The sequence below is a fragment of the Triticum dicoccoides genome, chromosome 6A, assembly GCF_002162155.2.
Source record: "Triticum dicoccoides isolate Atlit2015 ecotype Zavitan chromosome 6A, WEW_v2.0, whole genome shotgun sequence".
Taxonomy (NCBI): domain Eukaryota; kingdom Viridiplantae; phylum Streptophyta; class Magnoliopsida; order Poales; family Poaceae; genus Triticum; species Triticum dicoccoides.
This window is the reverse complement of record NC_041390.1, coordinates 83,124,890-83,147,894: the sequence shown is the minus strand read 5'-3', so window position 1 is coordinate 83,147,894 and position 23,005 is coordinate 83,124,890. Positions and strand designations below refer to the sequence as shown.

General features: G+C 43.1%; 1 protein-coding gene across 1 annotated transcript; it reads right to left on the bottom strand.

The window, feature by feature from the left end:
* Positions 1 to 4,339: 4,339 nt before the first annotated feature.
* Positions 4,340 to 11,992, bottom strand: LOC119315152. The gene is made up of 8 exons (XM_037589824.1): positions 11,861 to 11,992; positions 11,344 to 11,603; positions 10,652 to 10,826; positions 9,845 to 9,916; positions 8,828 to 8,930; positions 5,095 to 8,143; positions 4,840 to 5,010; positions 4,340 to 4,751 (listed from the first exon to the last, which is right to left on the bottom strand). The coding sequence occupies exons 2-6, from the start codon at positions 11,549 to 11,551 to the stop codon at positions 8,123 to 8,125; spliced, it is 579 nt and encodes a 192-aa protein (XP_037445721.1). The 5' UTR covers positions 11,552 to 11,603; positions 11,861 to 11,992; the 3' UTR covers positions 4,340 to 4,751; positions 4,840 to 5,010; positions 5,095 to 8,122.
* Positions 11,993 to 23,005: the final 11,013 nt, after the last annotated feature.

Here is a 23,005-nt window from a genome sequence, read left to right as displayed (position 1 = left end):
ATTAGCAAGGGAAGGGGAAGGGGAATTAGGAGGGCCAACTCCCATCGATCTCTACCCAGGGGCACCTTGGTAATTCAACGGAGGAATGGGAATTATACGTCTAAAAACATATCATTACATATTTGGTGGCCCACCTCCCGCAACAAAATTCCTCCAAACTAACCGGCCAACGCTAACTACTCCCTGATCTGCAGATGCAACGCCAAATAGGAGCACATCTCACGTAACCTACCCTTTATTTTCTTTGTTCATGGAAATTATTCCCATAAATAACCCCACCCCATACCAAATTACTGGGACTAACTTGCCACTTCCCAAGCCTAATCCCTCAGCCAACTCCCTCTCATAAATTCCCAATCCCTTTCCCTTAAACTACCAAACACGCTGTCAAAGGATTAAAAGTCTTCACACCCAAAACTCCCACTTCCTATCCCAAGATGGTAGATCATCGTTCTTTTCGGAAGACATGAGATTGCATGGATTTTGGTTCCAGGAATTCGGCCCACGCCTTTACAAGAGGATCAAACCTCGGGTGCGGGCCACCAGGATAGTTCATGACACCGTGCACCTGGCATGGCCGCTTGATTTGGGGCCAAATCTGGAGGCCACGAAGCTAGGAGAGTAATTTTCATTGAGGGACGTAATCTCCCCAGTGGTTCTTCATGAGTGAATCTAGGAATTGGTGCGCTAGACTTGGGAACCCTCGGGATCTTAATCTGCTCACTTGCCAATCTAGAGGGCCCCTGTGATGCAATTTCTTCTCCGAGCTTGCCCTCCCTAACAGGTTTTGGACCTCTGATCGACTAGCTAGCCGAGGACTTCGCATCAGGAAGCTTGCCCGCTTTGTGACAAGGAACAAGAAAGCATTGACCACCCGGTGGTTTCCTGCGTCTTTGCACGATCGATCTAGTATGAAGTGATGTCGACTTGGGTAATAGCGAATAGACACGGGGATGGATGATTGCCTGTTGGGACGCTGAGCCCCATGCAGAAACTCAAGAAAAATCGATAGACACTCATGACCCTGGTGATGTGGGAGATATGGAAAACATCGGAAAAATATTGTGTTTGAGAATGTCTCGCTATTTGTGGTCGATGTCATTGATAAGGTCCTAGTGGAGGAGTTGTGTCAATTAGCGGACAAGTTCAAAGAGGATTTGAAACTGGTTTTTCATCGGCTGTCTAGGTGGATGTATTGCGAGCAGTCGCACTATTGTAAACTCGTGGATGGGTGTCTATACCCTCTTCATTATATAAATGTATGATATGCTTTTTATGTGTATTCGGAAGAAACAAAGGTTTCTCCTTGTTTTAATGTTGTTTTGGCTAAACTTGATCAAAACTCTAGCTTTAAATCATATGGTTGTAATTCATTCTATATATGTACATAGAAGCATACAGTTTCTGCATTACTATACGCCCTAATCCAGGGTTCATGATCAGGAGAAAAATGTCATCTGAAAAGTGCAAAATAAACCAGGATTGTTACTAACTGTTGGTAGTGTGGTGCCTTTTGAAGAGGATTTGGTATGTAATAAATTCCATGTCCATCTTCTAGCAAAACAATGGAATTGTGACTCTGTAAAGCCCCATGGATTATACTTACCATCTTGTCTATTCTAGACTTCTAGTATAAAAATTAGTATCCTCTTGTAGATATCACACACATGAATTGTTCCTATAACAATGGTTGGATGGTCAGAGGGACTGTGGTATCCCCATCCCATCAGGGTTCAAGCCCTGGTACTCGCATTTGTTCCTGAATTTATTTTAGGATTTCCGACGATGCGCATTCAGTGGGAGGAGACGCCCCCGTTGACGACGAGGTGCCTACGGCGACTTCGGAAATTTCAAGATAATATGTCGGCTCAATCTTTCGGAGGTGCTCATAGGGGTAGGGTGTGTGTGTGCGTTCATAGGGGTGGGTGTATGTGCATGTATATGAGCGCTTGCGTCTGTACTATGTTACCGAAAAAGGGTTTTCCCCCACTTTATATTATAAAGCAAACATCATCGAGTACATCCGAGATACCGAACAACGCACACACCGCACACACCCAAGGCAAGACACAAAGGTGCCAGGCACCGACACACCACCCCACCGACTACCAATAGAGAGGTGAACCGGACCAAAACGAAGCCAGGCCTCCAAAGCGGTGCCTCCAAGAAGGATACGACCATGGATAGCCGCCACCGCCCGATCAGCGAAGATCAGGTTTTCACCCGAAGCAAGACGACAAGAGTGGAAATGCCGCGACGGAGCCTTCAGGAAGGGTACGGCGGCAAAGGCCACCGCCACCGTCGGCCAGTCAAAGTACTGGATAGGTGGTGTACCCCGGCACTCACACCCCGCCGTCGAACCTGAACTCCGCCAACCACCCGCAACCACGCCACCCACGCGGCCATGGTTGCCTGCCCGCACCTGAGACGCACGCTCCGCCCACGAACGTCGCGCCTCCCGCCGCCAGAGCCGCCGCCCTACAACCAGACAACCCCAAGACCTACACAAAGGCCCCAGCTTTGGACCAACCGATGGCCCTCGACTGACGAAACCACCCACAGACACTCCGCTGGTAAACCTGCGCCAACCCGCCCGCGGCTGAGGAGAGGGGGAGAAAGGGGAGCGGACGAATCCGAACCGGCAAACCGTGCCGGCGACGGGTGACGCGACCACATCGAGTCCACCCATCCCTCCAACCAAGCTCCCCGCCGAACAAGGGGAAAGGGGAAGAAGGAGGAGCGGACGGATCCGGACCGGCAAAACGTGTCGGCGATAGGTGGCGCGACCGCATCGAGGCCACCTATCCCTCCTACCAAGCTCCCCCACCAGCACCCCCATGTCGCCCCGCCATGGTAGCCGACACACATCTCCACGAGGCCATCGGCAACCGCGAGCCCGCCGACGAGGGAGACCAAACCGACCCGCAGCTGCAGCCATGAGAGCTCACCGGAGATGTCTCCTCGCGCCGTCCGCCGACGTCCGAGCGCCCGACCAGGAAGAATCTGACGCGGACTCAACCAACACACCCCGCCAGCCACCACCACTGCGCCACCACCCCCACCAGCCCGAAGCCAGGGCAGGGGCGGCCGCCCGCAGATCCTTATCGCCTGCGACCCACACCACCGCAGCGCCTAGCCAGGAACCGGCTCAGGCCACCGGAGCCCGCCATCGATGCCCTGCCTCAACGGGACCGCCGTCACGCCAGATCCGCCCGCCGCTAGGACCGCCCGCACCAGCCGCTCGCCGCCCACGCCGCTCCATGCACCGACGCGTCCTCCAACGCCCAGCCCGTCGCGCCACCGCCACGCACAGCGCCATCACCATGCCGCCGCGCCGCAGCGCTGCCTCGCCCTGGGATAGCGAGGCACCCCGATACAGCCGCGTCGGCCTGCGCCAAGGCCGCTGGGAGGGAAGACGAGGAGGAGGGGGTGGGGATTCAAAAAAAATAACATGGAGTAATCCCATCACATATTGTCCCTCTAACCAAACAAAAAAATGGATATCACCATCCATGTAGACTTGTACATATCAGCCAAGAGATTCCATTGGCTCAGAACCATCTTTACCTTCACTGCAAAGCAGCTTCAACATTCTAGGGTAAAATGGAGCAAACCTCCAAGATGAAATATTAAGGTGAATGTTGACGCCTCCTTTCATCATGAAACATTCGGCGGTTCCACAGGTGTGGTGATTCGAGATAGCTATGGTGTGTTTATTGCCGCTGCATGTTCCTTGTTGCCCCATGTACCTGATGCTTATACAGCAGAAATATTAGCGATGAAACAGTGTCTCATGCTAGCAAATGAGATGGGGCTACACTCAATCCAAATTGAATCAGATTCGGTGGAGGTCATTAACGCATGCTCAGGTCAGGACAGAATCTGGAATGAAGCTTCAGCAATATACGCGGATTGTTTTATCCTGGCTGGCATGATAGGTTTAGTTCAGTTTTCGCATTGCTTGAGGGAAGCCAGCGTAGCAGCGCATAGTTTAGTAAAGAATTCTTTTGATAAGAATGTAGCTTGTAAATGGGAGGATGATCCCCCAGACTTCCTGATTGAATGCCTTGTAAATGATGTAACTATATTACCTATGTAATAAAGTAGCCATGATGGCATTCCCTCAAAAAAAAGCTTCAACATGCTAGGGCCTAACATCAAGGTAGAAACAAGTATCAGGTTGCAGTTACTGGAACATGAAAAACAAAATAACAACAATGAAGAAATTATTGAAAATGATCATCCAAGTGCAGTTTTGGTCCTTAGTTGGAAACAAATTGGGCTTTCAGTTTTACACCGACAGTAGGCATTAAAACGGTGAACAAGGCCGAGTCTAGTATAGTAATATGTGAAATGAAACTCACTATTTTGAGCTTGTAACATCATAACATAAATCTAGAAGATCACAATATGACTCCATACAAGTTTCTCCAAGGGCAAACGCTATACAGTTCTATTATGCATTCAATACATTTTTGTTATTTTATGAAGCATTTACACTATTATATACACCTCGAATAGCTAAGAAATACAATAACAATGGAGTCTGGCAACTAACTACTCTGTAGAAGGCACCCGGTGGAGCTTTCAACTGGCAAAAATAGTGCTCGGTATGCAACATTAGGTTCTAAAATATAGAATATCTAAACACCAGAATTTATATCTCAAAAGCCCAGAATACTTCTTTATGAGCAATGCATTTTTTCTGCAACAACTGATGCAAGCTTCCCATAACAAAAGTAAATCCAAACCTGAAAGTTCGAGCATATAAATTAAGCATTAGCATAGAAAATTTCAACCAATTTAAGGAAATAAACATGATTTCAAATGCTTGCTTACTTTCCATGACCCCCTTGGAATCACGTCCTTACAACGAGAATAATTATGGATAATGCATCAACATGAATATCCTCTTCTGAATATTGGACGTGATAACTCCAATGAAATAAGCTTACCCTTCTGAGCATGTTAAGCTATGCCAATTTTTTATTGGACAGAGTTTGGTTTTACCTATGAGAGCACAATCAAAGTTATGTCGAACAAGTATGTTTTTCAAGCCTCACAATATTGCATGACCAATAGCTATAGCAATACCTTGCAATCAAGTTCTTGAAATCGTCAACATGACCATCCTGAAAACTGAAGAAAACATGTTCATCACAAAGCCTAAGGAGTAGCCAAGCTTACCTTGGACATGTGCTTGGAGGTGAGTTGCACAGCCTCGTCATAGTGGCCACGTCCCTTTGCATGGTGCATGAAGCCCTAGGCGCATGGTGATCTCGAGACATGTCTGTCAGTTGTGGATCAGAAGGCTGGCAGTGGCAGCGGTGGATCGCCCTCAGCGTCGAGCTCTCGAGGATAGGAGCATCATCCGGACCAAATCCTGCATGAGGCACGCCCACCCACCCGATCTCACTGAGACACCAGTTCACGCAAGGCGGGAAGAGGGAAAGGGTTACAATTGATAAACATGTGAGAAAACAACGTTTCGGTAAGAAAAAAATTGTAATCATGGGAGGTGGTAAAAAATCCAAACGGGTTGGAGGCGGAAGAAAATGAGAACGCAAGACCGGAAGGGAAACCTTGGATTCCTTTTAAGTAGTAGAGATAGAGATAGAGATTTGTATTTCTAATAGGCATAGCTATAATTTATATTGGGCCGAGGATAAAATTACAAAATAACACCATAGTTGGGGATAGGATTAAAAAAACACCAATTATTAGGCATGGTGCTTCATCAAACCTTACCTACGTTTTCCTCTTCCTCTCTTTGTTTTGATTTTCCCCCTCTGATCTCTTGTTTTTACCGGTTTTTCTTGAAACGGTCTTAACTATCCCACATTTTATTGACTTACCAAATAAATTTATGTTTTTTTGTTAACTCAGTTAGTTCTTACCAAATAAAATACTAAATTTATTTAGATAGGTAAATTATGACATTGATTTGATAAACATTTATTTACATAATCACATCAATATGAGCAGGTAAATCCTGAACTAACATACTATTAGAATATTTATATCCTTACAAGGCACAGGCAATTATCTAGTTTTGTTTAAAAAGGTATAGTGTAATAGAAAAAATTCAAGTCGCGCGTTACTGGCCACTAAGCGGTCTTTGACACGGAAAAGTAGTCGTTGTGTGACATAAAGTCTGTCCCTCAGATGGTTGTTTCAAATATGTGCATTTTCATATATGGCTATAGATGTTACGATAATTTAAAACATGTATTGCTTGAGATCTAATGTTCTAATATATTTTCATAAATATGAAAAACATAAATACTACAACTTAAAAATCTAGCAGCCCAATTGTAAAACATGTATTGCATGTGCAATTGTACTTGCGTGTGGCCAATGAGGAATGTGCAATTGTAGTTGTATGCGGACACTCGCAAAAAAGAAGTTGTATGCGGACGGCAGGTGTACAACTATAGACTGTAGTTGCGCCCAGCCAACAAACGTGTACAGTTGCGTGCTCGCCCGACTTCGTGTGTAGATATAGTTAACCTCAGCCGGAGTGTGTCTGCCTTTCATGCACACTAGGGGTTGGGGCGCCACCTAGTGGCGCCTCTTGAGAGAAATCTGGGCGGTGCCAGGTTGAAAGCGCCCATTCCACTTACTTTGGCGACAAATTTCGGAAGAGCTAATAAATGACGCTTAAATACAAGGGAGATTAGGGCATCTGAAACACAAAACACTGATGGCATGAGGTAGAACCAGAAAGACAGAGAGAGTTCACACATACTCATTATCTAATGAATCAGTATATGTTGCAAGTTTCTGCAGTGGTAAGAATTCAACATTCAACCAGAAAGACAAAAAGAGCTCACACATACTCATTATCTAATGAATCAGTATATGTTGCAAGTTTCTGCAGTGGTAAGAATTCAACATTCAACCAGAAAGACAAAAAGAGCTCACACATACTCATTATCTAATGAATCAGTATATGTTGAAGTTTCTGCAGTGGTAAGAATTCAACATTCAGTTGTGACATGAAGTGCTACACCAAAACAATAAGAGCACAACGACGGAAAGTTTAAAGGGTATTCAAGCTGAATGCTCAAATTAAAATCACCATGAAATGTGAGGAAAATGCCACTCGGTTCTATGTGGATTCTACGACATGTCTTGCACGTAACCATATCATTCAATAAGCCAGAAATTTTGTAGACATCAAGTGGAGTCAAAAAGTGCTTGCAATGCTAACCGTCCGAGGAAGACAGTCTTCAGCATGTCTCCTATGAACAGAGAAACCACCACGGGTACTTGTATCCGAGGTTGCTAGTGCACTGCAGAAGGAATGTATGACGACTTTCTCGAGCTCTTGTGGTTTAGGACCCAAGCTTGTGAGATCACCTTACTAATTAAGGGGGTTCAAACGGGAAAATTAATGAACGTACATGTAAACAGAAACATGGAACATTACTAACAAAGAAGACTGCTACATGAAACAGAACTGATATTATATGTGAAGAAATGTACATAGGAAAGGACAAGGCTATGTTACAAGGTATCTACCATTATGTTTCAGAAGAGTGTCAGGTTGTAGCTCTCATTTTGAAGCTTTGCCTCAATAGTCTCAGACAATAAAGAAGGGTATTATGACTATTATGAGTAAGTCCTCTAGAATATCAACCACTACTGTGGGTACTGATGTGCAGATAATGGAATGGAAAGCAGTACTCTAATCTATCAGCACAAGAGTTACAGAATATGTAGTGTGCCTAAATCAATTCATTAAGAACTTAATTAGACCAATGTACATTACAAGAGGTCCAAAAAGGCCAAAAGGGAGTGCGGGATGATGCTTCCGTATATTCATACATTTGGATAGTCAAATTGTAGGTGACAGGTAACAAAGGTAACACAGATATACTGAGCTTACATCATATGAGAAACACACAGAGGAGGGAATACGTACCAGAAGAGCATTAACACAAAGAAAGCATTCTGGTAGAAGTTATAGAGAATCATGTATGTCATAGACCGATGGTTCCAGTGCTTGTGCGCAAGAAGCGCTCTATTAAAAAAACTGCCCCATAACAAATCTGAGGCCATCACTACTTGACAACCTTCTTGACCACATATATACCAAAACTAACATCAGCCATTTGTATCATTGAAATATAATTTGCCCCTGCAAATAGAAAACAAGATCATAGAAAACCAGACTGTCAAGATGAACATGGGAAGATGCCAAATAGTGGAGAAAATAGTTAGTCATGTCTCCAAAATTAAAGGTGACAGTAAAACTGACAAGCTCAATGTACATCAAAAACTTATATTGGCATAATTCTGCAGTATTGTTTGTTTGATCTTCAATTGTCAGAAATGACTTGTCCCTCTGTACTAATTGTGACGTTCAAAAGATAGGGAGCTTATTATTGTATAAAGCCTTATCAGTATATAACTGGATTGCACAGACAAAAATGCAATGCACATCATGTGATTCCACTCCTTCCTCTTAGTCCAGCCCCCTCTTTTCCATAACCCTCTCTCAAATACACATGTCCTCCCTTGAGGGGAAAACATAAATTAGTACGAAAACCATAGATATGGAAAGGAAAAGGAACAAAACATGTATATGGAATTTTGAAGCCATGCCTTCATAGACCTGCTTCTAACTATAGTGCTATGTGTACAATTATTTTCCTATAAAGAACAAGCCCACAAAAACTACAATATCATTGAATGTATTGTATTTGGAGAACCATAATGAGCAGATCTAGAAGAAAGCCTTTTCGCATCGGTATTTGGAGACAATATGAGGAACAGACACAGCCAGATGTCGAGAATGAAGAGTTAGTACCAAAGAGCATACCTCACATGTCGGCCGCTGCAGCAGGCGCCTGCTTGAGGTGGTCCAGGAGCCCGCCGCCACCAAGGCTGAGCTAATCGGCACTGGCAGCGATGACGTGGTCAAGCTGCAGCGAGCGTGCCGCATTTCAAGAATAATGCATTTTCTTAAGAATGGATCTAACAAAACATGCTATAGCCAAGTATTCTGGTGCATATGAGTTGCACCCAGATCAACCGCGTGCTTATCATAAGGGATTTAAGGCAGTTTCTTCCTTGACAAAATGTCATTCTTTCCAACTAAATATACCATACTTTGAAGAAAATGCATCATATATCCAGTTCATGTTTTCTTCAAAATTGTATGAGTTGAGGGTTCACAATATGTACTAGTGGGCAAGGGCACTCCGCCGCGCCAGGAAGTTACCCAGATGTTTTTTTGGCTTTTTTTGAAAGGGAAGGTTGTTTGGTTGCCTATATATTATTTTAGCTCTATAAAAAGTATTTAGTTGTCCATCACTTTGATGAGCTGGTTTATTTAGCAAATGTGGCATATTCTTAGATAGAAAACATGGCACACTGATAGGTGAAGAACACCACAATAGTTCATTTTTAGAGAGCAAAATATACGATATCCACTGTCATTATTGGAAACAAATGTTCACTGCCATTGTCTTAAAGAGAAGTTCTCAGATGAAACTAAAATTATAATATTATATGCCTAATTTAGCAAGTTACCAGCATGTTAGGCAGCTTTTGAACTGAATGCTTGCTCACAAGAAGTACTACAATTTGTAAAATTTAGCCATTTCTACATTACTATACCCTTGAGAACAGAAACCGAAGAAATATTTGCAACATGAATGTGTACAATTAGTCTTAAACAAAGAACAGACATAATCTTCACAAGGTCCAGTGTGGCAAACCATGTCTACAGTTCTCAAATAAGACGTTGCAATATCATCACCGACTTGTTGTTCCAGCCATACATTAGAAATTCCATCCATTAGCATTTGACAACATGACTCAAAGATTACCTTACCTCATCAAATCATCGTGACACCTTGTATCCTGCATGGTCAAGTAGTACACCTTCTGATGGCAATAACAAATTCTGGATAAGATTAAGGAAAAATTAGCATGCTGATCTTTTCCAGAAAATAAATAAAATATGATTCCTTGGTCTTCAAGGAAAATAGAAATCATGTTCCATAATTCCAATATGAAACGACTTTATTTGTAGAAGTAAGCAAGGCAAGCAACTCAGCCAAATGGATGCGGTATATACATGAATACATACGTAGCAAAAGGAAATCATATATGCATGGGACATGGGCACAACACAAAAAATTCTTTATGCATATTTCACATACATAACTAAAGTTAATGATCATCTCATGCAAAAATAGTCACTAATTAATTAAATCAATTCATCCAACATTATACTGCTAGTCTGATACAACTTGTACCGAGGATTATTATAAGAGAGCACTTCTAGAATTATGCAGATATAAACTGTTTGACATTTATGTCAACAAACTACAAACCACCATGCATGTTGTCTGGTCAAGTTCTAACGGGATGACTGTAAAACGATTTACCTTCAAACTAAATTGACAGAAAAATAGATCGGACTCAGCTTAATCTTTGAACTCGTGTAATTAGCACTCTGACGTTTGCAAAAACAGTTCATCTGGTTATATTTAGTACCTACAAAAGCGAGCATAGAAATGTTTATCCTCACAAACAAAGAATAAGAATACATGTGTAAGACCAATACTATAACTGGTTATCAAGAAAACTAAACAATAGAAGAAACATAAAACAAAGGATGGAAGATTGGACCTACCTAACTAAGAATGCCACAGGATACAATAGGAATTCCTTCTTTATGGCTGGCTCCCAGAGAATTTCCAAGAATGCATATTGACCAAGCTCATGCAGTCCTCGATAGAGCAAAAATCCAGGGACAACCTTCATAACTAATATCCAACCAGCTGAGTAGAAAATACAAACCTTGTTATCTGTAGTCACAACATGTAAATTGAATAGTAGGTTACTGCTAAGTTAGTAGCTTACAGTGAAAAGTTCTATCCTACAGAAAAGGGAAAAGAAATGCCACGTGTAAGCCAGAGCCAAATATATAGATGGCCAATCATTGCAGCAGCAGAATAAATGAAAATTTTCACTTTAAGAAGGAATCTTGACTCAAGATATTAGAGGTTTAAGTCACTAGTTATGGCTATCTTAACAGATGAAACGAAAGATGCCACAAAAAGGCAAAAGACCAATCTGTAAAACAGTAAAAGTATGTAGATGAGGAAAAAATACGCCATAGTAATTGACTCAGAAGATCAATTTGGATTTTGGAGTACATATATTTGCTTTCCACAAAAACAGAAGCTCAGTGAAATATCTGAATTGTACATATATTTGGATTTTGAAGATCAATTAGTTCTTTCAAAAATACTCAGTGAAACAAAGAACTCGAAGTTGCATCACACAAGAGAGAAGGGTGCTTCTCTCCATTCCTGAAAATACCTGCAGGTGATGGCGCGCACGGCGAGCAGCATCTCGTCGGGGCTGGCGACCTCGGCGTCGGCCAGCCGCACAAGCGCCCGGGCGGCGGACTCGATGGGGAAGTAGCCCCCGGCGTCCTCCGTGCAGAACAAGAGCGCCTCGCAAGGCTCCGTGAGCGACGCGAGCAGCGCGCCTCCCCTGCGCCCTCCGAGGCGACGGCCACTACCATCTGACGGAACTTGCCGCCCTCGGGCCTGCCTTTCCCGTCCCCCTCCCCGTCCCTACAAAAAGGAGCACGGCGGCAGGGCGTCTCTTCAGTCCGTGCTATCCTTCTACGTCGAGGATAAACATGATGCTGCAGAGAGGAAGAGTAGGCGGGGAGCGGGGCATAGGAGACAGCGGAGGGAATGGGGATTTTTTTCCTTTCTTTCCGATGAACCCTAGCCTAGATAGCTTGCTCACGGGGACGACTGCAGCGGCAAGACAGCGGAAGATAGGAGGAGGAGGAGGGGCGGCGGCGAGGCGACGGCTCACGTACCGGGAAGGAGAGGCAACACCGCTGGATAGAAGGGGTGGGGTGGCGGCGCCGGAGAAGAGGATGAGGCGGAGGGCGGAGAAGGGGCTGTGAAGGCGATTTTCTCCTCCTATCTTTTTCTTAGAATAAAAAGCAAACGATGTGGTGGGCCTGATAAATCTTTTTTTGTCTCGTACCGTTGCCGACGCGGCTATCGCGAGCTATCGCCTTTGATGCGTAGCTGAATGGTTTTAATAACTATAGTTGTCCTTGACATGTGGACATGCAACGGTAATTGAGCACGTGAAAGGAAAAAATTATCGACAAGACAAAGATAAAAAAGAATGATGTAAAAGTACTAAAATGAAAAGTGATACACCAAAAAGGAAAAATCCACACGAATCCTTGCAGATCCAACGGTTTAGAAGCTGATTGAGAAATTGCAATCCCAGTAATAGATAGATAGGGCTTTGTATGAAAAAGAGCAATGATGTAGATTTTTCAAACATGGCGCACATGCACCCAGATGAACAATAAAATTGAGAAAATAGCAAAAACATCAAATAATTCTAAAAAAATTGTAATAAACATGATCGAGGTGCAAAGTTTCACGAAAATGGATATCCATGGTATTCTAGGCAAGAAGATAAAATTAGAGCCATAAAAACAATTATCTGAAGCAATATGGATGTTCATTTTTCTTTTTTTTCTTTGGAAACACATGCATGTCATTTTATTCACGAAACTACGGTCGATCATATAATTGCTAAAAAATGATTAGAATCATTGATTTTCTTTTGCTATATTCAGATTTTATTATTAATTTGGATGCATATCAACATATGGTCATCGATGTATCTTTGCGTTGTCATACCACACAATCATCGGCAAGTGTGGTGAGCAATCTTCAAATCATTTAACTTAAAAAATGGCACACAATAATCAACAAGAAAAGCTTTATTGATCATCATCGTCGCGTCAATGATACACAACCGCTCAAAGATCCAAGGTTACATGGCAAGCATAATCAATGACCTTATTGTCATATCAAAGGAGAAACAACTGTCTTAAAAATCCAACATGTTACGGGGATGAACACAACCTTCTTAAGAATCCAACATGTTACATTGCATGCTCATCCCCGTAACATGTTTGATTTTTAAGACGGATGTTTCTCCTTTGACATGATAATAAGGTCATTGATTATGCTCGGCATGTAACCTTGGATCTTTGAGCGATCGTGTCTCATTGACGGACGATGAGGATCAATAAAGCTTTTCTTGCTGATTATTTCTCGTGCTCTAAGCCCCCAAAGTTTCGGACAGTTTCCTTGCCACCACTTCCCCTAAACAAAACGGAAGTTTGGGGATCTGATTGAATGACTTTATTTTGTCCGGGCTTCCGCCCATGGATAAGTTTTAAGGGTCTGGTTGAAGACTATCATAACGAGAACACACCATAGAACCACAACGTTGGGTATCTTGGCTGGAAAGGGAAAAAGGAAGTCCATGAGAAAGATATATATGGATTGCTCTATAGAGCATGCGAACTGACAAAACACTTTAGGTTTGTCTAGATATGAATGTTTCTAACAAAAATCTTGCAACAACCAGTCTGAGCCCCCAAAGCATTTTTATTTTTATTAATTTTGCTTTGAGAAACCACAACAAGCCAACTGAATCACAAACAAATGTTCAATTTTCTATCCTAAGCATGGCTATTAATCAACCATTTCCCAAAGAAACGACCATGGTAAGCAAACTCAATCAAATCTTGAAAGGAACGAACATGGTTGAAGGGCAACCATGTCATCAGTAGATTCTAACAGAACACAACAACACTATTAGCATCATCAAAGATGGTGAAAAGTAAAAAAGGACAGAATAGGGTTGTTCTCCCTCAAACTTCTAGTAAATTCAACCCTCTTTATGCTGAAAACACTATGTGTGTCTATTCATTGTTGGTCAAAACTGAAGCCTAAAAGAAGTCAGCATACCGAAGAACAAAATGGAGAAATTAACTTCAAGGCAATGTCTAATTGGGAAACTAAAGTAAAATTAAGGAGGACAAGACAAGCAACCAGTATTTAGCACAATATTATTTCTCATGGATCTATATTTAAAATTACTTTAGAAAAATGCTCTAAAACATATGCTCCCTTCGTCTGAAAAAGCTTGTCCCTCAAATGGATGTATCTAGCACCAAGCTTGGGACAAGCTTTTTCGGACGGAGGGAGTAGGTAACAATTTAATATAAAACATTAATCTTTAGTAGAAAATGGGTTGAAAATATAAACAATTTAATAAACCCGCAGCTCTCTCTCTCTCTCTCTCTTGTTCCTCTTTGTATTTCCTTTGCATACATAGTATCTTTTCCAAGCCTTGTTCAACTTTTAGAGGGAAAGCAGATGCAGAAAAGAGCATACAAGTTTAAAAAATTATTCAAAGGCGACAAAGCATTAGAAGATAACTGAGGATGAGGGATGATAAATCAATAATCTGCTCTTGGTTCTCTCTATAGCTTCAACAGAGAGTTGTCACTGGAATAACCAATGGCACTCTGGCAATATATTAGGGAGCCTTGAAAATAGCCTATTGAAACAACAAGAAAAAATATGACAAAACAGCTCAGTATTAATTATTTAAACAAAGGTAATGATTCAGTAGTACCAACACCCAGAGAAAAGACACCCACAATAAAACATGGATGTGCTTTGAAAGGACAAAATGGAGTAGCTTCATATAACATATCTAACTTCAATTAATAAGTGGGACTACAGATAAAGTGCATATAAGACCATACCAACTTCAGTAAAGTACGTAGTACAATATTACTAGTTAACTCTTCCCTACATTTAGCTGCAATAACATTCATAAACAAAAAACATCCGCTGGAATAAGCAAACTTCAAGTAGTCCACTGAAACAACCAGCCTACATCAAGCTACCTTGCAGGACATCTAACAGAACCAAACATTGCACAATGGCACAAACTAACAGACTGAAGCAGGAATCATCCAAACATAGAAAGAAATAGTCGTCACCAATTTCAAGAGGACTTAAATATAGTGCTGCTCCTGGCTGAATACCAAGCTCTTGCAATGGTCTAAATATCTTTCATGGCAAACTTCAACCAGCAATTGATTGGTGTTCTTCCAGAGTGTCCAAGTACAACGGAACATACGCCAAAAATGCTTCCCGACAACAGTCAGACCCAAGATTGCGGATAACATGCACTTCCTTTAGATCAATGTCATACTTCATCAGTGTGTTATCCTTGCCAGCAACATAGAAAATCAACCGCAATCCGGGTGAATAGCGACAATGTTGTATAAGTAGTGGTGGAAGGACGGATGATCGATCCCATGTGGAAAGTTTCTTTTCTCTAGCAACTGTTCATTGCTCATAGATGCTTCAGTATCCATTCATCTATACTGTAATCCTCGAGAACCCAGATTGACAGGCTTAGAGGATCGAGGACACTACAAACTATATTCGTGTAACAAAGGTGCCCCTAGGACTGGCCAATAAAAGCAGGCTCAAACTCTGCTTCCTGGTGTGGCACACGAATGATCCTCCATCTCTCCCCATCAGTCTCCACTGCCAGTATAGAACAGTTAGGCATGACAAGATGCAAGATGTCATTGAAGAAGACGCTTCTCATGTCAGTGCAGATTCTAAGCTCAGAGGTCATTCAACTTCTCTTGAAAGTCCACACCCCTGTTCTGGACGAGTAGATTGCTGCACCAGCCAAGCAGTATCTGTTCTCAAACTCGGAGAACTCAAACACACGAAAATGCGAGGAAATGGCTGGATCGAAAGCCAAATAGGTTGTGGCCGGCTTGGCGCGGTGGCAGCCTAGGAGGGTTCAGGCAATTTGAGCCAGGTTCCGGTGGCGGAATTGCACACCACGTAGCGGAACATCTCCGGGAGATCACCGTCGAAGAAGTAGCGATAGAGGAGTGAAGGAAATATGCTCTAGAGGCAATAATAAAGTTATTGTTTATATTTCCTTATATCATGATAATTGTTTATTATTCATGCTAGAATTGTATTAACTAGAAACTTGATACATGTGTGAATACATAGACAAAACATAATGTCCCTAGTAAGCCTCTACTAGACTAGCTCATTAATCAAAGATAGTTATGTTTCCTAACCGTAGACATGAGTTGTCATTTGATGAACGAGATCACATCATTAGGAGAATGATGTGATGGACAAGACCCATCCATTAGCTTAGCATAATGATCGTTGAGTTTTATTGCTATTGCTTTCTTCATGACTTATACATATTCCTTTGACTATGAGATTATGCAACTCCCCAATACCGGAGGAATACCTTGTGTGCTATAGAATTTCACAATGTAACTGGGTGATTATAAAGATGCTCTACAAGTATCTCCGAAAGTGTTTGTTGGGTTGGCATAGATCGAGATTAGGATTTGTCACTCCGAGTATCGGAGAGGTATCTTTGGGCCCTCTCGGTAATGCACATCATGATAAGCCTTGCAAGCAATGTGACTAATGAGTTAGTTGCGGGATGATGCATTACGAAACGAGTAAAGAGACTTGCCGGTAATGAGATTGAGCTGGGTATGATACCGACGATCGAATCTCGGGCAAGTAACATACCGATGACAAAGGGAATGACGTATATTGTCATTATGGTTTGACCGATAAAGATCTTCGTAGAATATGTAGGAACCAATATGAGCATCTCGGTTCTGCTATTGGTTATTGACCGGAGAGGTGTCTCGGTCATGTCTACATAGTTCTCGAACCCATAGGGTCCGCATGCTTAATGTTCGATAACGATTTTGTATTATATGAGTTATGTGATTTGGTGACCAAATGTTGTTCGTAGTCTCGGATGAGATCACGAACATGACGAGGAGTCTCAAAATGGGCGAGAGGTAAAGATTGATATATTGGATGATAGTATTCGGACACCGAAAGTGTTTCGGAATGTATCGGGTACATATCAGAGTACCGGGGGGTTACCGAAACCCCCCGGGGGAAGATATGGGCCATAGGAGGGAGGCACACCAGCCCACATAGGGGTGGCGCGCCCCCCACAAGGGAGGAGTCCAAATTGGACTAGGGGAGGGGCGGCGTCCCCCTTTCCTTCTCCCTCTCTCTCCTTCCCCCTTTCCCCTCCGATAAAAGGAAGGGGGGCTGAATCCTACTAGGAGCCCAAGTAGGACTCCTCCTACTTGGGGCGCTCCTAGGGCCGGCCTCCTCCCCTCTCCCTCCTTTATATACGAGGGCTGGGGGCGCCTCTAACACACATCAATTGTTCCAAGTCATGTGCGGCGCTCCCCTCCACAGTTTACGCCTCTAGTCATATTCACGTAGTGCTTAGGCGAAGCCCTGCGCGGATCACTTCACCATCGCCGTCACCATGCCATCGTGCTAATGGAACTCTCCCTCAACACTTTACTGGATCAAGAGTTTGAGGGACGTCATCAAGATGAATGTGTGCAGAACTCGGAGGTGTCGTACGTCAGTGCTTGATCGTTTGGATCGAGAAGACGTTCGACTACATCAACCGCGTTAAGCTAACACTTCCGCTTTCGGTCTACGAGGGTACGTGGACACACTCTCCCCCTCTCGTTGCTATGCATCTTCTAGATAGATCTTGCGTGAGCATAAGAATTTTTTTGAAATTGCATGCTACGTTCCCCAACAAGGAGGAGGCAGGGAGTCCGCCAACTTGCAGCACTCGTAGCAAGGCAGGAAGGAGAGGGAGGGGTGGACGAGAGCCCCGCGTCCCAGCTCCGAGAGGAGGCTGGCGAAATGGCGGACCTCCTGGGGGGTGCCGCTCGTCCCAGGTGACGTAGAAGACGCCGGCAAGGGTCTGGGGGAGCCTCCTGCGGTGGTGGGGCTCCGAGATGAGGCGGTGCCAGCGCCTGGACACGCACTTGGCGCGACACAGCGGCCTAGTGAAGGAAATATGCCCTAGAGGCAATAATAAAGTTATTATTTATTTCCTTATGTCATGATAAATGTTTATTGTTCATGCTAGAATTGTATTAACCGGAAACTTAGTACATGCATGAATACATAGACAAACAGAGTGTCACTAGTATGCCTCTACTTGACTAGCTCATTGATGAAAAATGGTTATGTTTCCTAACCATGGACATGAGTTCTCATTTGATAAATGGGATCACATCATTAGGAGAATGTGTGATTGACTTGACCCATTCCGTTAGCTTAGCACTTGATCGTTTTACTTTACTGCTATTGCTTTCTTCATGACTTATACATGTTCCTATGACTATGAGATTATGTAACTCCCGATTACCAGAGGAACACTTTGTGTGCTACCAAACGTCACAACGTAACTGGGTGATTATAAAGGTTCTCTACAAGTGTCTCCGATGGTACTTGTTGAGTTGGCATAGATCGAGATTATGATTTGTCACTCCGATTGTCGGAGAGGTGTCTCTGGGCCCTCTCGGTAATGCACATCACTATAAACCTTGCAAGCAATGCAACTAATGAGTTAGTTGTGGGATAGTGCATTACGGAACGAGTAAAGAAACTTGCCGGTAACTAGATTGAACTAGGTATTGAGATACCGATGATCGAATCTTGGGCAAGTAACGTACCGATGACAAAGGGAACAACGTATGTTGTTATGCGGTTTGACCGGTAAAGATCTTTGTAGAATATGTAGGAGCCAATATGAACATCCGGGTTCCGCTATTGGTATTGACCAGAGACGTGTCTCGGTCATGTCTACATAGTTCTCGAACCCGTAGGGTCCGCACGCTTAACGTTCGGTGACGATCGGTAATATGAGTTTATGTGATTTGATGTACCGGAGGTAGTTCGGAGTCCCGGATGAGATCGGGTACATGACAAGGAGTCTCGAAATGGTCGAGACGTAAAGATTGATATATTGGACGACAATATTCGGACATTGGAAAGGTTCCGAGTGATTCGGGTATTTTTCGGAGTACCCGGGAGTTACGAGAATACGGGGAAGAAGTATTGGGCCTCATGGGCCAGGTGGTGGAAGAGAGGAGGCAGGGCGCGCGGCCCCCCTAGCCCAAACCGAATTGGACTAGGGGGGCGGGCCCCCTTTCCTCCTTTCCTCCCTCTCCTTCCTTCTCCCTCTCTCCTTCCTTTCCTCCTCCTAATAGGAGTAAGACTACTCCTCCTGGCGCGCCCTACAGGGGTCGGCCAGCCTCCCCCTTGCTCCTTTATATACGGGGGTAGGGGGCACCCTAGAACGCACAAGTTGATTGTTCCAAGTCGTGTGCGGTGCCCCCCTCCACCATAATTCACCTCGATCATATTGTAGCAGTGTTTAGGCGAAGCCCTGCGTCGGTAGCAACATCATCACCGTCATCACACCGTCGTGCTGACAGAACTCTCCCGTGAAGCTCTGCTGGATCGGAGTTCATGGGATGTCATCGAGCTGAACGCGTGCTGAACTCGGAGGTGTCGTGCGCTCGGTACTTGGATCGGTCGGATCGTGAAGACGTTCGACTACATCAACCGTGTTCTCATAACGCTTCCGCTTACGATCTACGAGGGTACGTGGACTATACTCTTCCCTCTCGCTGCTATGCATCACCATAATCTTGCGTGTGTGTAGGAAATTTTTGAAATTACTACGTTCCCCAACAGTGGTATCAGAGCCAGGTTTATGTGTAGATGTTATATGCACGAGTAGAACACAAAGGAGTTGTGGGCATGGGTATATACATATTGCTTGTCATCACTGGTTGTTTCTTGATTTAGCGGTATTGTTGGATAAAGCGGCCCAGAACGACATTACACGTACGCTTACGCGAGACTGGTTCTACCGACGTGCTTCGCACACAGGTGGCTGGCGGGTGTCAGTTTCTCCAACTTTAGTTGAATCGGATTCAATGAACAAGGTTCTTTCTGAAGATCAAAAAGCAATTACTATACCACGTTGTGGTTTTTGATGCGTAGGTAAGAACGGTTCTTGCTCAGCCCATAGCAGCCACGTAAAACTTGCAACAACAATGTAGAGGACGTCTAACTTGTTTTTGCAGGGCTTGTTGTGATGTGATAAGACGTGATGAGATATAAGTTGTTGTATAAGATGATCATGTTTTGTTGAAGTTATCGGCAACTGGTAGAAGCCTTATGGTTGTCTCTTTATTGCATAAGATGCAAGCGCCAAATAATTGCTTTACTTTATCGCTATGCGATAGCAATAGTTGCAAGAGCAATAGTTGACGAGACGACTATGTGATGACATATTGATAGAGATCAAGATGATGGAGATCATGGTGTCATGCCGGTGATGATAGAGATCATGACGGTACTTTGGAGATGGAGATCACAGGCGCAAGATGATCATGGCCATATCATGTCACATATTTTGATTGCATTTGATGTTTATCCTTTATGCATCTTATTTTGCTTAGATCGGCGGTAGCATTATAAGATGATCTCTCACTAAATTTCAAGGTACAAGTGTTCTCCTTGAGTATGCACCGTTGCCAAAGTTCGTCGTGCCGAGACACCACGTGATGATCGGGTGTGATAAGCTCTACGTTCATATAAAATGAGTGCAAGCCAGTTTTGCACACGCAGAAATACTCAGGTTAAACTTGACGAGCCTAGCATATGCAGATATGGCCTCGGAACACTGGAGACCGAAAGGTCGAGCGTGAATCATATAGTAGATATGATCAACATAGTGATGTTCACCATTGAAAACTAATCCATCTCACAAGTATAGGGGATCGCAACAGTTTTCGAGGGTAGAGTATTCAACCCAAATTTATTGATTCGACACAAGGGGAGCCAAAGAATATTCTCAAGTATTAGCAGCTGAATTGTCAATTCAACCACACCTGGAAACTTAATATCTGCAGCAAAGTGTTTAGTAGCAAAGTAATATGATAGTGGTGGTAACGGTAGCAAAAGATAACGATATCAAAAGTAATATTTTTGGTGTTTTGTAATGATTGTGACAATAGAAACGGAAAATTAAATAAGTGAAGAACAATATATGAAAAGCTCGTAAGCATTGGATCGGTGATGGAGAATTATGCTGGATGCGGTTCATCATGTAACAGTCATAACCTAGGGTGACACAGAACTAGCTCCAATTCATCAATGTAATATAGGCATGTATTTCGAATATAGTCATACGTAATATAGGTGACTATAGACTTGCAAGATAGGATCAAGAACTCTCATATATTGATGAAAACATAATAGGTTCAGATCTGAAATCATGGCACTCAGGCCCTAGTGACAAGCATTAAGCATAGCAAAGTCATAGCAACATCAATCTCAGAACATAGTGGATACTAGGGATCAAACCCTAACAAAACTAACTCGATTACATGATAGATCTCATCCAACCCATCACCGTCCAGCAAGCTTACAATGGAATTACTCACGCACGGCGGTGAGCATCATGAAATTGGTGATGAAGGATGGTTGATGATGACGATGGCGACGAATTCCCCTCTCCAGAGCCCCGAACGGACTCCAGATCAGCCCTCCCATGAGGTTTTAGGGCTTGGTGGCGGCTCCGTATCGTAAAACGCGATGAATCCTTCTCTCTGATTTTTTTCTCCCCGAAAGCAAATATATAGAGTTGGAGTTGAGGTCGGAGGATCTCCAGGGGGCCCACGAAGTAGGGGGCAGGCATGCCCCCCACCCTCTTGGACAGGTGGTGGGCCCCCTGGTCTTCATCTTTTGCAAGGATTTTTTATTATTTCCGAATAGATGTTCTGTGAAGTTTCAGGTCATTCTGAGAACTTTTGTTTCTGCACATAAATAACACCATGGTAATTCTGTTGAAAACAGCGTCAGTCCGGATTAGTTCCATTCAAATCATGCAAGTTAGAGTCCAAAACAAGGGCAAAAGTTTTTGGAAAAGTAGATACGACGGAGACGTATCAACTCCCCCAAGCTTAAACCTTTGCTTGTCCTCAAGCAATTCAGTTGACAAACTGGAAGTGATAAAGAAAAACTTTTACAAACTCTGTTTGCTCTTGTTGTTGTAAATATGTAAAGCCAACATTCAAGTTTTCAGCAAAGATTATAAGCTAACCATATTCACAATAGCGCTTAGGTCTCATGTTTACTCATATCAATAGCATAATCAACTAGCGAGCAATAATAATAAATCTTGGATGACAACACTTTCTCAAAACAATCATAATATGATATAACAAGATGGTATCTCGCTAGCCCTTTCTGAGACCGCAAAACATAAATGCAGAGCACCTTTAAAGATCAAGGACTGACCAGACATTGTAATTCATGGTAAAAGAGATCTAGTCAAGTCATACTCAATGTAAACTAACAGTAATGAATGCAAATGACAGTGGTGCTCTCCAACTGGTGCTTTTTAATAAGAGGAGGTGACTCAACATAAAAGTAAATAGATAGTCCCTTCGCAAAGAGAAGCAGGGATTTGTAGAGGTGCCAGAGCTCGGTTTTGAAATAGAGATGAATAATATTTTGAGCGGTATACTTTCATTGTCAACATAACAACCAAGAGATGGCGATATCTTCCATGCTACACACATTATAGGCGATTCTCAAACAGAATGGTAAAGTTTATACTCCCCCTCCACCAACAAGCATCAATCGATGGCTTGCTCAAAACAACGAGTGCCTCCAACTAACAAGAGTCCCATGGGGAGTTTTGTTTGCAATTATTTTGATTTGATTTGCATAAAGCATGGGACTGGGCATCCCAGTGACCAGCCACTTTCTCGTGAGTGAGGAGCGGAGTCCACTCCTCTTGAGAATAACCCGCCTAACATGGAAGATACGGACAGCCCTAGTTGATACATGAGCTATTCGAGCATACAAAACAGGATATTTATTTGAAGGTTTAGAGTTTGGCACATACAAATTTACTTGGAACGGAAGGTAGATACCGTATATAGGTAGGTATGGTGAACTCATATGGAATAACTTTGGGGTTTATGGGATTGGATGCACAAGCAGTATTCCCACGTAGTACAGGTGAAGGCTAGAAAAAGACTGGGAAGCGACCAGCTAGAGAGCGACAACAGTCATGAACATGCATTAAAATTAATCAACACCGAATGCAATCATGAGTAGGATATAATGCACCATGAACATAAATATCGTAGAGGCTATGTTGATTTTGTTTCAACTACATGCGTGAACATGTGCCAAGTCAA

Coding starts and splice junctions, on each gene's coding strand:
- LOC119315152 (XM_037589824.1), bottom strand. CDS start 11,551: ATGGTAGTGGCCGTCGCCTCGGAGGGCGCAGGGGAGGCGCGCTGCTCG. Junction 9,917..10,651: donor CCTGTGGCATTCTTAGTTAG/GTAGGTCCAATC, acceptor AATCTTATCCAG/AATTTGTTATTGCCATCAGA. Junction 8,931..9,844: donor TGTCACGATGATTTGATGAG/GTAAGGTAATCT, acceptor CGCTCGCTGCAG/CTTGACCACGTCATCGCTGC.